Raw genomic sequence first — 15,256 nt, 5'->3', positions numbered from 1 at the left:
TCGCTCGTCTCACACAGCAGGAAGCCCAGCAGGAAGCAGACGACGAGAAATGGAGCCGCCTGATCTTGCGTGATCAGCGATGGACAGCGGGGGAGCCGGTCGGAGGTAAGTATCACACATAGCGATATTGCTAGCAATATCGCTATAAAGTCACAAAATTAGTGACGTGCTAGCGATATTGCTAGCGATATTGCTATGTGTAAAACCCCCTTAAGCCAAAACCCAGAGTGGGAGATAAATCCAGAAGTGGTGACGTATTTCTATTATACTTTTCCTCTGATTGTTCCTCTCCTGGTTTTGGCTTAGAAATACTGAGGTAAAAAAACTCACCAAATACTGAACTTGTGAACGTGTTTTCGTTTCAATGTTTGGTGATTCAAATACTTGCAACACATTGATTATGACTAGAGTTGGTGCAAATTGAATTGTAAGACTAAATCCATGGGCCACATCAGTAATCTGTGACCACTGGATGGGAGCCCTTAGAACTGCATCTTCCGTCCCGGCATTCCTGACTCCTCTTTTGATTAGCCGGCCTGGCGCAAAGACATTGTTACAGCGTGATGCATATGTGACGTTGCACTAGGCCAGCTAATCAAAAGAAGAACCATGGATGCCAGGACATAAAAGGCAGATCTCAGGGCTCCCTTCTGGCTACCACAGATCACTGACGTGGCTGTGAATTGACCCAACCCTACTTTACTAATTAAATAGACAATAAAGTGCCAATCAAATGAACTTAAAAATTGACCACATTTCTATTTAGAGCTACTGTAGACATTTTTCTAAGGTATACACAGCATTATTAAGCATTAATCAGCTCCTGACTTGAATTTTGGAAAAACATTTTAGGCACATCTACTAGCTCCAAATAATTAATGGCTTTTGTTCCAAGTGGAAGATCCCCAGTTATTGAATATTTGCACATGATACATATTCCATTATTGCATACGAGCTATTAGCCTTAATATTTATGCGCCCTTTAATTAAATAAATTTTTTCATATAGAATTAGATATTTTATGTACAGCTGTACATAGAATAAAATTCATAGTAAAATCTTCTCAATATGTTTATAGAAAAAGAAATGGCTTGGCGCTTCTTGCCCAGTACATAGCTACAGCAGGTGCTCCACGCTACTACAATTGCAATGTACGGTATATATGTGATATACATGGCCCTGCATAGGGGTTCTAGTTAGTTACCGGGGAAGCTTCTGTAAACCCTATAGGTACTGAATTTAAATATTATATATTATAGAAGCCCTTATAGCCAGTGATTATACATGATATAGATTATACAACCACATAGCTACTGAATATAAAAAACTTCAACACCGATATGATAAAGATAATCAAATGATGAAAACTTTGAAATAACATTTTCAAAACATCTAAAGTATGAGCTCTACGCTCATAACTACACGCACTTACAGCTATCAATGAGGCTCTTAATGGTTGTCTGAAGAATGTTCTGCCGCGCTGAATGCACTTGGGCACACAAATTATGAAGGCACTTTGTAGAGATGGCCATACAACCCCTTTCGGGAATGATCCATTCTGTACTGCAAATGAAATTAGATGTTGCATACCACGCCTAAGGTGTCAGTATTTACACAAACCATCAGAAGGGGTTTGCACAACAATGGGCTATGAGTAGGACATCCAACTACAAGTGCGCAGTTGACCACACACCACTGTTCTCAAAGGATTTCATGGTACACAACAAGATGGCAATGGAGGTCTACCCTCGTCATTGGTGAGTCCCATATTTGTTTTGGATGCAATGATAGCAAGAGATTGGTCTGAAGACCATATGGACAACACCAAGAAGAGCCATTCACAAAGGAACTGGACCCCTCTAGTCTTCATCCCAGGTACACTAACAGCTCAACATTATATTAATTTAGCCATGGACTCAGTGATACGGGCTTTTCTTCAAAGTGTCCAAAAAGACATTTCGAAACATGACAATGCTAAGCTGAATGTTGCTTATTTTAATGTGAGAAGCTGCACACCCTAAATGTACAACCATGGCCTACAGCATCTCTGGAGTCGTCTCACATTGAGCACCTCTGGGACATCATCTCGGCAACTGCAAAGGGAGCTGCCAAAAGTGGATCTTGATGATTTATGCTCCTATGTGCATTGAACTGTGCAGAACATTCCTCAGCCATAAATAACTTCATTGATAGCATACCAAGGCATTCACACTTGTATTGAAAACATTTTGAAGTTTTGAAAATTTTGTCTCCTTACTTACATTTACTGTATACAGTAAATACACTAAATTCATTTTTTTCTTCTTACTTACATTTAGTATTTATGTATGTATATACATATGGCTGCAGCTGTCACACATCACTATGTCCCATGCACAGTTTATGATTGAGCACACTGACATTTTATGAGGAGTGAAGGGTGACGTGATAGGATTAGTATAGTGTGTGTATTAATAATACTCTGACACTATTAAGTAGAGGCTTTGAAGTTGCCAAAAAGTACATGTAGCTTTTACAGCAGCGTATCAGTTTCTTAAAGGTAAATGGACCCTTATAACTAAGGCACTATCTATCTATCATCTATCTATCATCTATCACCTATCATCTATCTATAAAATTCAGATCTATCTATATACAGTACATTTACATATATGAATTTTAATTGAAAAAGAGCAACATTTATAGCAAACATACATAGATTTTAATATTTAAACGCCATAGATATACTCAATTTAGCTTTATTATTTAAAATGAATACCAATAGATAGATAAATAGTAGATGGATATATAGCTAAATAACAGATAACCCATGTAAATGAATATTTATAGTATTAAATACTGTATCCCGCTATAAGAGCCTAGAATATGTGTTGTACCTCGGCCATTGGCTTCTCATAGACATCTTCTCCTATGGACTTTTCCTTGGCAAGTATAGCATCTCTGTGCAGCACCCTCAGCACATCCTCAGGAGCTGAAAATCCATAATGTGCTTCCAAAACTTTGGGCTTAGTTCTCTCTGTCTTTAGCATATGGATAACATCCTCCCTAGCCTGTGGGAATGAAACATGATAGGATTAGAGGAGCTGCAGTTTATATAACACACGCTTACTTCATACCTGATGTACTGACATTAGTTGCGAGAGCTAAAGCCATCGGTTAGTACAACGAGAACGTCCTCACTAATACACTTCTCTTTGCCAAAAACAGACTGCGGCGGTCATATTGCATGACATGTTGCTAGGAAGCTTCGCTGTGTACTGTCCACACAGCGTCTTCCTCCCAGTGCATAACCAGTCACATTTCCAATGTGTTTACGGTCAATTATTTATTTTTGACTATTACATTAATTCAAGGCCTTAATTTTACGTGACCTATACCCTCCAGTGATGGCAGTTTGTTACCCAAATCTCACTAAGTTTATAGAACATATGGAAGACAGATGCCCAGCGTTATTTGTACACTGCATGTCTGTACTATTCGGGATCTACATGTAGAATGATGGAAAGTATCATGTATCCATCACGTAGCCATTATAAGAAAAATAAGCAGGGTTGGATGGGTGGCCATGGAGGCTATGTCTGTGTGCCATGGTAATTGGTAATGTGTTTAAATGTAAGTGGTGTGCTATGCAACATATTTCATATATAGTGTAAAGCAGGCAATCTACAGCCCACCTTGTATGTGTTTTCCATTTTAGTGAAAATGTCTAAAAATATTTTTTTTTCTGTACCCAGTTTGCTTGGTGCCTACATACAGTAAAATGTGATTTCCATGTAGTTCACTTCAGCATGAAGCTCTAATTGCTTACGTTCTAATTCAGAAGGGACAGTGTTGTGAGTTCATTTTCCCCTTCACCACTCAGGCCCGATGAACTCCCTCTGCTGGTTAAGAAAGGTAGTGAGCCTGATTATCAAACATCTGAGACTAATGATGATGACTGGCTGAGTGGAGTTACTGACTGGATATAAGGCCGGCGACTCCCTTCTGCCCTACGGGTGATTTCTCTGTGGGATCCTGGGATACCAGTCTGAATTCCTGCTCTTCTAAAGCTAAGTTTTCTGCTTTGCTTTTTGCATTTGTGCTTTGACTTCGTTTTGCTGGATTTCTGCCATTCCCTGCTGGGGTGAGCTGAATTCCTTTAGCTTTGTCTTCAGAAAATACCTGAGTGCTGATTTAGTTTTTGAAGCCTAGCTGCTTCAGGGCCTTTTTCCATATCAGCCTGTTGGCTTGTGTCTTTCATAGGGTTTTTGCATATTGCAGACAGCAACCGTCCTTTCCTTTCCTGTTTAGTTAGTTTGGGCCCCATTGTTTGCTCAGCCTATCTTTCTATCTGTGTGAGTGTTTTTTCATCTTGCTTCACCGTCATTATATGTTGGGGGCTGTCTTTTACTTTGGGGTCTGCTCTGGGGCAGTTTAGATTTCCTTTTCTGTCTTTAGGCTATTTAGTTCTCCGGCTGTGATCGAGGGGTCTAGGGCACCGTAGGAACCCCCCACAGCTACTGCTAGTTGTGTTGATAGGTTCAGGGGTCTGCAATCTGATAGTTGCCAACTTCTCCGGTTTTCTGGACGTAGCTTCTATTTTTGTGTCTGCCTCCTACGGTGACTCGTTCATAACAGAATCACCCGCCATACCGCAGATCCTAGGGTACTCAATAGCAGGAAAGAATTGTAAAAAAAAAAAGTGTGTATATTTTTCCCTCTATATCTCTGAGGCCGTAGGGGGAATTTTTTTTTCTCTCAATGGAGATAAAGCAATTGTCTGATCGCGTGGAGCAGCTCGCTGCGGAAGTGCGGGGAATTTCCGCCTACCTTGCTCATTCACATGCTGCTGAACCAAAGATTCCCACACCTGATGTATTTTTTGGGGATCGGTCTAAATTTTTGAATTTCAAAAATAATTGTAAATTATTTTTTGCCTTGAAGCCTAATTCGTCAGGGAGCTCCGCGCAGCAGGTTAAAATTGTCATCTCTTTGCTGCGTGGCGATCCCCAGGATTGGGCGTTTTCTTTGAAACCTGATGATCCTATTCTGACTAATGTGAACACATTTTTTTAAGCCTTGGGGTTGTTGTATGACGAACCTAATGCCATTGATCAGGCTGAAAAGACCCTGCTGGCATTGAACCAGGGTCAAGATTCTGCAGAATCGTACTGTCAAAAATTCCGAAAGTGGGCGGTACTTACTACCTGGAATGATAATGCCCTGGCTGCTCTCTTTCGGAAGGGTTTGTCAGAAGCCGTAAAAGATACTATGGTGGGATTTCCTGTTCCCTCTGGTCTTGACAATTCTATGTCATTAGCCATTCAGATTGATCGGCGTTTGCGCGAACGCAAAACTGCACGAGAAGTGTTGCCACTTGTTGAACAAATGTCTGAACCTATGCAATGTGATAGAGTTTTGTCCAGAGAGCAGCGTCAGGAGTTCAGAAGGAGTAATAAGTTGTGTTTTTTCTGTGGAGATGCCTCGCATATTATTTCTGTCTGTCCTAAACGAGAGAAACGCTTTGCACACACGTTTTCTGTTGGTGGTGTTCAACCTAAGTTTCTTCTGGCTATTACTCTGATCTGCTCCCTGTCCACATTTTCCGCCAAGGCTTTTGTGGATTCGGGAGCAGCTCTAAACCTAATGGACTTGGATTTTGCTAAACGTTGTGGATTTCCGATGACACCTCTGCAGACGCCTATCCCTTTGAGGGGGATTGATGCTACTCCTTTGGCAAAAAATAAACCTCAGTTTTGGACCCAGGTGGTAATGCGGGTCGCCCCAGACCATCAAGAAAATTGCAGATTTTTGGTGTTGCATAATCTGCATGATACCATTGTTCTGGGGTTTCCCTGGTTGCAAATTCATAATCCAGTTTTGGATTGGAAATCTGTGTCTGTGGTGAGTTGGGGTTGTCGGTGTGCCTTTAGTGAGGCTCCGGTGTTTTCCATCTCACCTCAGTCGCATGATGTTCCTGATTATTTGGCGGACTTTTATGATGTATTTAGTGAGAATGAGTCTGCGTCTCTGCCTCCTCATAGGAGTTATGACTGTGCAATTGAACTGAGCCTGGGGTGTAAATTCCCCAAGGGTCGGCTCTTCAATTTATCTGTACCCGAGCACGAGGCTATGCGATCCTATATTAAGGAGGCGTTGGAGAAGGGTCATATTAGACCATCCTCGTCACCCTTAGGTGCCGGTATTTTTTTTGTAGCCAAAAAGGATGGATCATGAAGACCTTGTATTGATTATCGTGCCCTCAACAAAATTACTGTTAAATATCAGTATCCGTTACCCCTGATTTCGGATCTATTCTCTAGAGTTAAAAGTGCTTGCTGGTTTACCAAGCTTGACCTCGGGGGGGCGTATAATCTTATTCGCATTAAGCATGGGAATGAATGGAAGACGGCGTTTAATACTCCAGAGAGACATTTTGAGTACCTGGTGATGCCTTTTGGGCTCAATAATGCCCCTTCTGTCTTCCAGTGCTTCATGAACGATATTTTCCGAGATTTTGTCGATAAATTTTTGATTATCTATCTGGATGATATTTTGATCTTCTCCAAGGATTGGGATTCTCATGTGGAACATATTCGGACTGTGTTCCGGATCTTGAGGGAGAATTCCCTGTATGTTAAAGGATCTAAATGCCTTTTTGGAGTACAGAGGATTTATTTTTTGGGATTTGTTTTGTCTCCGTCAACTATTGAAATGACCCGGCCAAGGTACAGGCTATTTACGATTGGGTTCAGCCCACTTCTTTGAAGGCCCTTCAGAAGTTTTTGGGTTTTGCTAATTTTTATCGGAAATTTATAGCAAAATTTTCTAGTATTGCCAAGCCATTGACTGATTTGATTAAGAAGGGTGCTGATGTGTTAAATTGGTCTCCAGAGGCTGTTTCTTCCTTTCAGGAGTTGAAGTGAAGATTCACCTCCGCCCCGGTTTTGCGGCAACCTGATGTCTCACTTCCGTTCCAGGTAGAGGTGGATGCTTCTGAGATTGGTGCAGGAGCTGTTTTGTCCCAAAAGGATCCTGTAACATCTAAAATGAATCCCTGTGCATTCTTTTCCCGAAAGTTCTCTCCATCTGAACGTAACTATGTTGTGGGGAATCGGGAACTGTTGGCCATGAAATGGGCATTTGAGGAGTGGAGACATTGGTTGGAGGGAGCTAAGCATCAAGTCGTGGTCCTCACTGACCACAAGAATTTGATTTACCTAGAATCGTCTAAGCGCTTGAACCCTAGACAGGCTAGGTGGGCCTTGTTTTTTACACGTTTTGATTTTGTGGTTTCTTTTCTTCCTGGAACTAAGAATGTCAAGGCAGACACCCTCTCTAATAGCTTCTTTGCTGATTCTCCTGTGGTGACCAAGCCTGCTACCATCTTAGGCGAAGGGGTAGTTCTTTCTGCCATCTCGCCTGAATTGAGACGTGCTCTGGAAGAGTTCCAGGAGGACAAACCTGAACATTGTCCCAGTGGAAAGTTGTATGTTCCTGACCAGTGGAAGAAGAGAGTGATGTCTGAAGTTCATTGCTCTGCTTTGGCTGGTCATCCAGGTATTTTTGGTACTAGAGATCTGGTGAGTCGGTCTTTTTGGTGGCCCTCCTTGTCTCGTGATGTCAGGAATTTTGTGCAGTCCTGTGGGACTTGCTCCCGGTCTAAATCATGTTCTCGCTCTAGTGGGTTGTTGATGCCTTTGCCTGTCCCCAAGAGGCCATGGACCCATATTTCAATGGATTTTATCTCTGATATGCCTGTCTCTCAGAGAATGACTGTTATTTGGGTGATTTGTGATAGATTCTCTAAGATGGTCCATCTTGTACCACTCCCTAAGTTGCCATCTTCCTCTGAGTTGGTGCTATTGTTTTTGCAACAGGTGGTTCGCTTGCACGGGATTCCTGAGAACATTGTATCTGACAGAGGAGTTCAGTTTGTGTCTAGATTTTGGAGAACTTTCTGTTCCAAGCTGGGAATTCAGTTGTCCTTCTCCTCTGCTTTTCACCCTCAGACCAATGGGCAGACAGAGAGAACAAACCAGACCTTGGAGTCATATTTGAGATGTTTTATTTCCGCTGATCAGGATGATTGGGTTTCATTTTTGCCCTTGGCCGAATTTGCTTTAAATAATAGAGCTAGTTCTGCCACTTTGATGTCACCTTTTTTTTGCAACTTTGGGTTTCATCCTCGATTTTCTTCAGGGCAGGTGGAGCCCTCTGCCTGCCCAGGTGTTGACACTGTGGTGGAGAGAATGCACCAGATCTGGGACCAAGTGGTGGATAAGTTATCCCTCTCCCAGGAAAAGGCCCAGCGGTTTTCCAACCGACATAGGACCATGGGTCCCCAGTTTAAGGTTGGTGATATGGTTTGGTTGTCATCAAAAAATATCGCTATGAAGGTGGCTTCTCCTAAGTTTAAACCTAGATTTTTTGGACCTTACAAGATTTTGGAGATTATTAATCCGGTCTTTTTTCGTTTGGCTCTTCCTGTCACATTTAAAATCCATAATGTGTTCCATAAGTCTTTGTTGAAGAGGTTTGTTGAGCCTGTTCCGGGGGTGGCACCTCTAGACCCTGTATTGTTGGAAGGTAACATGGAATATGAGGTAAAGAAAATACTGGATTCCCGTCTGGCTAGACGGAGACTCCAGTATTTGGTTAAGTGGAAGGGTTATGGTCAGGAGGATAATTCCTGGGTCTCTGCCTCTGATATTCATGCCAAAAGATTGGTGCGTGCCTTTCATCGGGCTCACCCTGATCGCCCTGGTGGCTTGGTTGAGGGTTCGGTGACCCCTCCTCAAGGGGGAGGTACTGTTGTGAGTTCATTTTCCCCTTCACCACTCAGGCCCGATGAACTCCCTCTGCTGGTTAAGAAAGGTAGTGAGCCTGATTATCAAACATCTGAGACTAATGATGATGACTGGCTGAGTGGAGTTACTGACTGGATATAAGGCCGGCAACTCCCTTCTGCCCTACGGGTGATTTCTCTGTGGGATCCTGGGATACCAGTCTGAATTCCTGCTCTTCTAAAGCTAAGTTTTCTGCTTTGCTTTTTGCATTTGTGCTTTGACTTCGTTTTGCTGGATTTCTGCCATTCCCTGCTGGGGTGAGCTGAAGTCCTTTAGCTTTGTCTTCAGAAAATACCTGAGTGCTGATTTAGTTTTTGAAGCCTAGCTGCTTCAGGGCCTTTTTCCATATCAGCCTGTTGGCTTGTGTCTTTCATAGGGTTTTTGCAGATTGCAGACAGCAACCGTCCTTTCCTTTCCTGTTTAGTTAGTTTGGGCCCCATTGTTTGCTCAGCCTATCTTTCTATCTGTGTGAGTGTTTTTTCATCTTGCTTCACCGTCATTATATGTTGGGGGCTGCCTTTTACTTTGGGGTCTGCTCCGGGGCAGTTTAGATTTCCTTTTCTGTCTTTAGGCTATTTAGTTCTTCGGCTGTGATCGAGGGGTCTAGGGCACCGTAGGAACCCCCCACAGCTACTGCTAGTTGTGTTGATAGGTTCAGGGGTCTGCAATCTGATAGTTGCCAACTTCTCCGGTTTTCTGGACGTAGCTTCTATTTTTGTGTCTGCCTCCTACGGTGACTCGTTCATAACAGGACAGGGTGTGTCACTAGTTTAGGAGGCTGCACTAACTTTTCAGCAAACTCTCCACCCCCAACTCCTTACCCTTCCTACTTCCTGCTTTCTCATCATTCTGCAGGCTCTACCTTTCTTTTGCCTTTGTTGCATCATCTGCAAAATAGCTACAATAAAGTTTACTATGCCCTTTTTATTCTACACTTTCATCCAAGTTGAACTCTCTGTTCTGTGTGTAGGTGATTGTCACTTCTCACAGCTCAATTTTCCACTCTGCCTATGATTACTGGCTATGACAGATCTGCATACACACACAGCTCTGCTACATACACAGTTTAGCTACAACAGATGCACACACGCAGCTTAGCTACATCAGACACACAAACTCAGCTCAGCCACACATGCTCAGCTACAACAGACACACATACACTCAGTTCAGCTACAACAGACACACATACACCTACTCAGCTACAACTGACATGCACACAGCTCAACTACAATAGATGCACACACACTCAGCTCAGCTAAAAAAGAAACAATACACACGCAACTCAGCTTGGATTGGAGAACACATACTGTATTCTGTTGATGGGGCAGGGCTGCAAGCTTGAGAAAGCCAGAAACCCATGTAACTGTTTGGGGTGATAGAATCCTAGCCAGAATAAAACGGGAGTACTGGTCACATGAGAGCACTCTAGTGGATCGAGAAGGAGACAGTAACACAAGTGTATGCAAAGTTGAATAGGGGGACAGAAGCGGAAAAATGAAGAGGACTCTGAAAATTGACAACCCTATAAGTACATTCAAGCGTATTATACAAACTGTAACTATTGTTTTTTGTTGATTTGTGTTATTATTATTACTATTATTCTTACTATTATACAATGCATCTGAGAATGTATGGTTATACTACTATTAATAATAATAAGGTACATCCACTGTTTCTGTGGGGTCAAGAATATTTTTTCCACTGCAAACTGAAATAAGCTTTGTGTTTTCAATCTCTAGACCTAAAATTTATTATTTTCTCATTATTTTTATTTTCCCTATTTTGTGCATCATTGCTTGCTACTTTCATTTTTTTTTTTTGGGGGGGGTAAGAAAATCATCTTGGGGGGAATTAATAATAATATTTCCTAGAGCTTCAAACTAAAGTTGTGCCGTAAAGCGCACACTTTGCAGTTTTTTGCAATACAGAGCAGATGTATTTCAATGGCTATTTCTGTATATATTTTCCATCTAAGATGCTTGTCACGTGCACACTTTTCAGCAAGTAATGTGGAAGTAAATGCAAGGGGTTAAGCTGTCTCGACTCCACTCAATCCTGCACTCACCTTCATCCTAAGGTTGCAAACTGAGCATAAATCAAACCCCAACACAGTGCACACTCCCCAAATACACAACACGCTTCCACCACTCACCAAGCACATGGGGTGATGAGTCCCCAAAATTCATACTGATGTCTAAGTCAAAAGGCCAAACACTCTAGAGAGAGAGCCTATGGATTCCAGATTTAGAGAATAAAGGCTCTAACCTTATTAAAGTTTCAGGCTTTAACATAAAACGTGCAGTGTTGAATGTCAGGCTTATGCTAATATCACATATTCCCATACAGTGCTTGGCTACTGATTGTCAGGAACACCGCATGGCACTTGCTCACTGAGCCGCAACCTGCACCGAACGCAATGTGCTGCATTTTTATGCGGTCGCCGCATCGTCAAAATGACGCATGCGGAGGCATCCGCATACATTGGCATGGCCTGCAAATCTAATGCTCAAGATAGAGTACGCAGGCTGCATGCCGACGGAGGAGGAGCTGACTGGAGGAGGTGCGGCTGTGGGTGGAGCTTCAGGGAGGAAGTCCGCATCTCTCCGCAGCTCTTACATATGCTAGTGTGAAACTAGCCTAAGTCAGGAGATGGCACAGTACAGGAGGGGCAAGACAAGGACGTGGTCAGTCACAAAGCAGAGTCTGGAAACCTGAGATAGCAGCACAGTACAGGCAGGAGAAATGGAACAGAAGGTCAGGGACAGGCAATGGTCATAACAGAGAGGCAAAACAAGTAGAGTCAGGCAGCAATATCAGAAACAGGAACCAGCCAGGTCATACATGAGCAAACCTACACAGGCAGACAGTATCCACAGATACACAGGGGTCAGGAAATAAGCAGAGGTCAAAAGTATCACTGACAATGGACAGAGCCCAAATGAGGCTATTTAAAGCCCTCCCAGAACCAGAGAGAGGCCAAAAGCATTAACCCCTGCAGTACTAAACCAAAATTCACAAACAGACCATGACACTGCAGTCAGATTATTGTTCCGATTTTGATAATTCTTTGTTATTATGTAAATATGTGTTTTGGAAATTATAATTTGATAATACAGTTGTGGCCAAAAGTATTGACACCCCTGCCATTCTGTCAGATAATACTCAGTTTCTTCCTGAAAATGATTGCAAACACAAATTCTTTGGTATTATTATCTTCATTTAATTTGTCTTAAATGAAAAAACACAAAAGAGAATGAAGCAAAAAGCAAAACATTGATCATTTCACACAAAACTCCAAAAATGGGCCAGACAAAAGTATTGGAACCCTCAGCCTAATACTTGGTTGCACAACCTTTAGCCAAAATAACTGCGACCAACCGCTTCCGGTAACCATCAATGAGTTTCTTACAATGCTCTGCTGGAATTTTAGACCATTCTTCTTTGGCAAACAGCTCCAGGTCCCTGATATTTGAAGGGTGCCTTCTCCAAACTGCCATTTTTAGATCTCTCCACAGGTGTTCTATGGGATTCAGGTCTGGAGTCATTGCTAGCCACCTTAGAAGTCTCCAGTGCTATCTCTCAAACCATTTTCTAGTGCTTTTTGAAGTGTGTTTTGGGTCATTGCCCTGCTGGAAGACCCATGACCTCTGAGGTAGACCCAGCTTTCTCACACTGGGACCTACAGTATGCTGCAAAATTTGTTGGTAGTCTTCAGACTTCATAATGCCATGCACACGGTCAAGCGGCCCAGTGCCAGAGGCAGCAAAGCAACCCCAAAACATCAGGGAACCTCCGCCATGTTTGACCGTAGGGACCGTGTTCTTTTCTTTGAATGCCTCTTTTTTCTCCTGTAAACTCTATGTTGATGCCTTTGCCCAAAAAGCTCTACTTTTGTCTCATCTGACCAGAGAACATTCTTCCAAAACGTTTTAGGCTTTTTCAAGTAAGTTTTGGCAAACTCCAGCCTGGCTTTTTATGTCTCGGGCTAAGAAGTGGGGTCTTCCTGGGTCTCCTACCATACAGTCCCTTTTCATTCAGATGCCGACGGATAGTACGGGTTGACACTGTTGTACCCTCGGACTGCAGGGCAGCTTGAACTTGTTTGAATGTTAGTCGGGGTTCTTTATCCAACATCCGCACAATCTTGCGTTGAAATCTCTTGTCAATTTTTCTTTTCCGTCCACATCTAGGGAGGTTAGCCACAGTGCCATGGCTTTAAACTTCTTGATGACACTGCGCATGGTAGACACAGGAACATTCAGGTCTTTGGAGATGGACTTGTAGCCTTGAGATTGATCATGCTTCCTCACAATTTGGTTTCTCAAATCCTCAGACAGTTCTTTGGTCTTCTTTCTTTTCTCCATGCTCAATGTGGTACACACAAGGACACAGGACAGAGGTTGAGTCAACTTTAGTCCATGTCAACTGGCTGCAAGTGTGATTTAGTTATTGCCAACACCTGTTAGGTGCCACAGGTAAGTTACAGGTGCTGTTAATTACACAAATTAGAAGAGCATCACATGATTTTTCGAACAGTGCCAATACTTTTGTCCACCCTCTTTTTTATGTTTGGTGTGGAATTATATCCAATTTGGCTTTAGGACAATTCTTTTTGTGTTTTTTCATTTAAGACAAATTAAATGAAGATAATAATACCAAAGAATTTGTGTTTGCAATCATTTTCAGGAAGAAACTGAGTATTATCTGACAGAATTGCAGGGGTGTCAATACTTTTGGCCACAACTGTAGTTAAGATAATAGTTTCCTCCTTCTCTGTATGTTTACATGTAGGCCCTGATTCATTAAAGCTCCCCATAGGCATTAGACGTAGGCTAGTTTCACATTTGCGTCTTTGTGCACAGCGCATCGTGCGCAAGTAGAAACGCATGCAAAAACGCATCATGCGTTTTTGGAAGCTTGCGTTTTTTATGCGCATTCGTTCTCTAGGTGTTCTACATATGTTTACTCGTAAAACACATGCATACGCAAATGCAGGCGTACGCATGTCCATGCACACGCCTACATTCCCATAGACTGTAATGCGTTGTTTTGACGCATTCCGTGCGCAAGCGTACGCATGCGGTTTTTTTACGCCTTTGGATGGACCCAAAAATGTAACATGTTGCATTGGGCGCATCTAGACGCACACCTTGAAAAAACGCCATGTTAAACATAGGTACGCATGACGCATGCACACGGATGCACACGATGCGCTGCGCACAAAAACGCTAATGTGAAACCAGCCTAAGACTGGCGGAACTCACCGACAACGACCGGCAATCTAATATGTATGACCTGACAAACTACAGTGATGGTGAAACGCGCGTCAAGGTTCTTGTGCGCCACCCTCGAGGTTCTTGTGTGCCACTGGTTCACTAAGCCTCAAGGTACATGCATTATTTAGTGTTTGTAATTTCATGTAATTTCACATACAGTCTATGTCCTGGACTTAAGTTCGATCTTGGAACCTACTAATTACACTTACATTCTCATAGAACTTGTTCTTATATTAAGCTGTTACGCATGGCTATTATCCATCTAGCTTGCAATTCTTATACCTTATTTAGCCAGTGTTTTTTACATCAGGTCTATTTAAGTGTTGTTTATATGATTTATATATTTGATTATCACAAAAGGTAAAAGGTAGGGAGGGTTTCTTCCCTTTTCCAACAGGGATTCTAGGTCCAATTATGGACCAGTATTACCATCATGTTGTCCTGATGTGTGTTTTTAGTCTGACGACTTCTCCCAAACGCTATGTATTTATTAATAATCTTTAACGATTCAATTGTTATATATTTGTTTGCCCCAATTTGTTTTCTTTTTCCTTTATTGAGTATATTGTTTATATTTTTGTCTTTGTGGCAATTGGAAAATTCCTATTGGTTTCATATATTGTCAGTTTATGGGATTTTTTTTTTAATAGTGGAAATGCCATAGTATCCAAACCTGCTTTTTTATGACAAAAGGAAGAACAAAACTCTATAAGATAAGTGAACTAAACCGAAGACCAGTTATTAGAGATGAGTGCAGGAGCCTGGTCCAGCAGCCACATCAGTAGTCTGGAGCCACATGGACAGGAGCGCTATGAACCTCCCTTCTACCTGTCAGAATTGCAGTTACTTCTTCTGATTTGTAGTCTCATCAGAAGTGCTGGGAGGTAGGTGGAAGTTCGCAGGACTCTCGTCCAACGACCACACACTACTAGCATGGCTGCTGGACTAGGGTCCTGCAAATTGGTTCAATAATCTCTAATAAATGGCGTTGGGCTTATTTCACTGATCTTATAAAGTTTTGTTGTTTTTTTTGTCTCCAAAAACAGGAAAGGATATGAGTTTACTTTCGTAGAAGAATAGTTTCATCTATATTTTTCCTTCTTCAGAATTCACTCCCATTTTGGCTGAATTAAAAAGATCAGGATCAATTTC

At 42.2% G+C, this 15,256-nt stretch overlaps 1 protein-coding gene across 3 annotated transcripts in view; it reads right to left on the bottom strand.

The window, feature by feature from the left end:
• FILIP1 (filamin A interacting protein 1) overlaps nt 1–15,256 on the bottom strand; it is a 227,538-nt gene that overhangs the window by 48,039 nt on the left and 164,243 nt on the right. For all 3 annotated transcript variants that reach the window (XM_073569314.1, XM_073569313.1, XM_073569315.1), the window contains exon 3: nt 2,877–3,050. In XM_073569314.1, the coding sequence (XP_073425415.1) occupies nt 2,877–3,050 (174 nt within the window). The remainder of the gene's footprint in view (nt 1–2,876; nt 3,051–15,256) is intronic.

Source organism: Dendrobates tinctorius, unplaced genomic scaffold, assembly GCF_039654945.1.
Source record: "Dendrobates tinctorius isolate UK_male_01 unplaced genomic scaffold, ASM3965494v1 ptg000024l, whole genome shotgun sequence".
Classification (NCBI taxonomy): Eukaryota; Metazoa; Chordata; class Amphibia; order Anura; family Dendrobatidae; genus Dendrobates; species Dendrobates tinctorius.
This window is presented reverse-complemented; position numbering and strand designations above follow the sequence as displayed.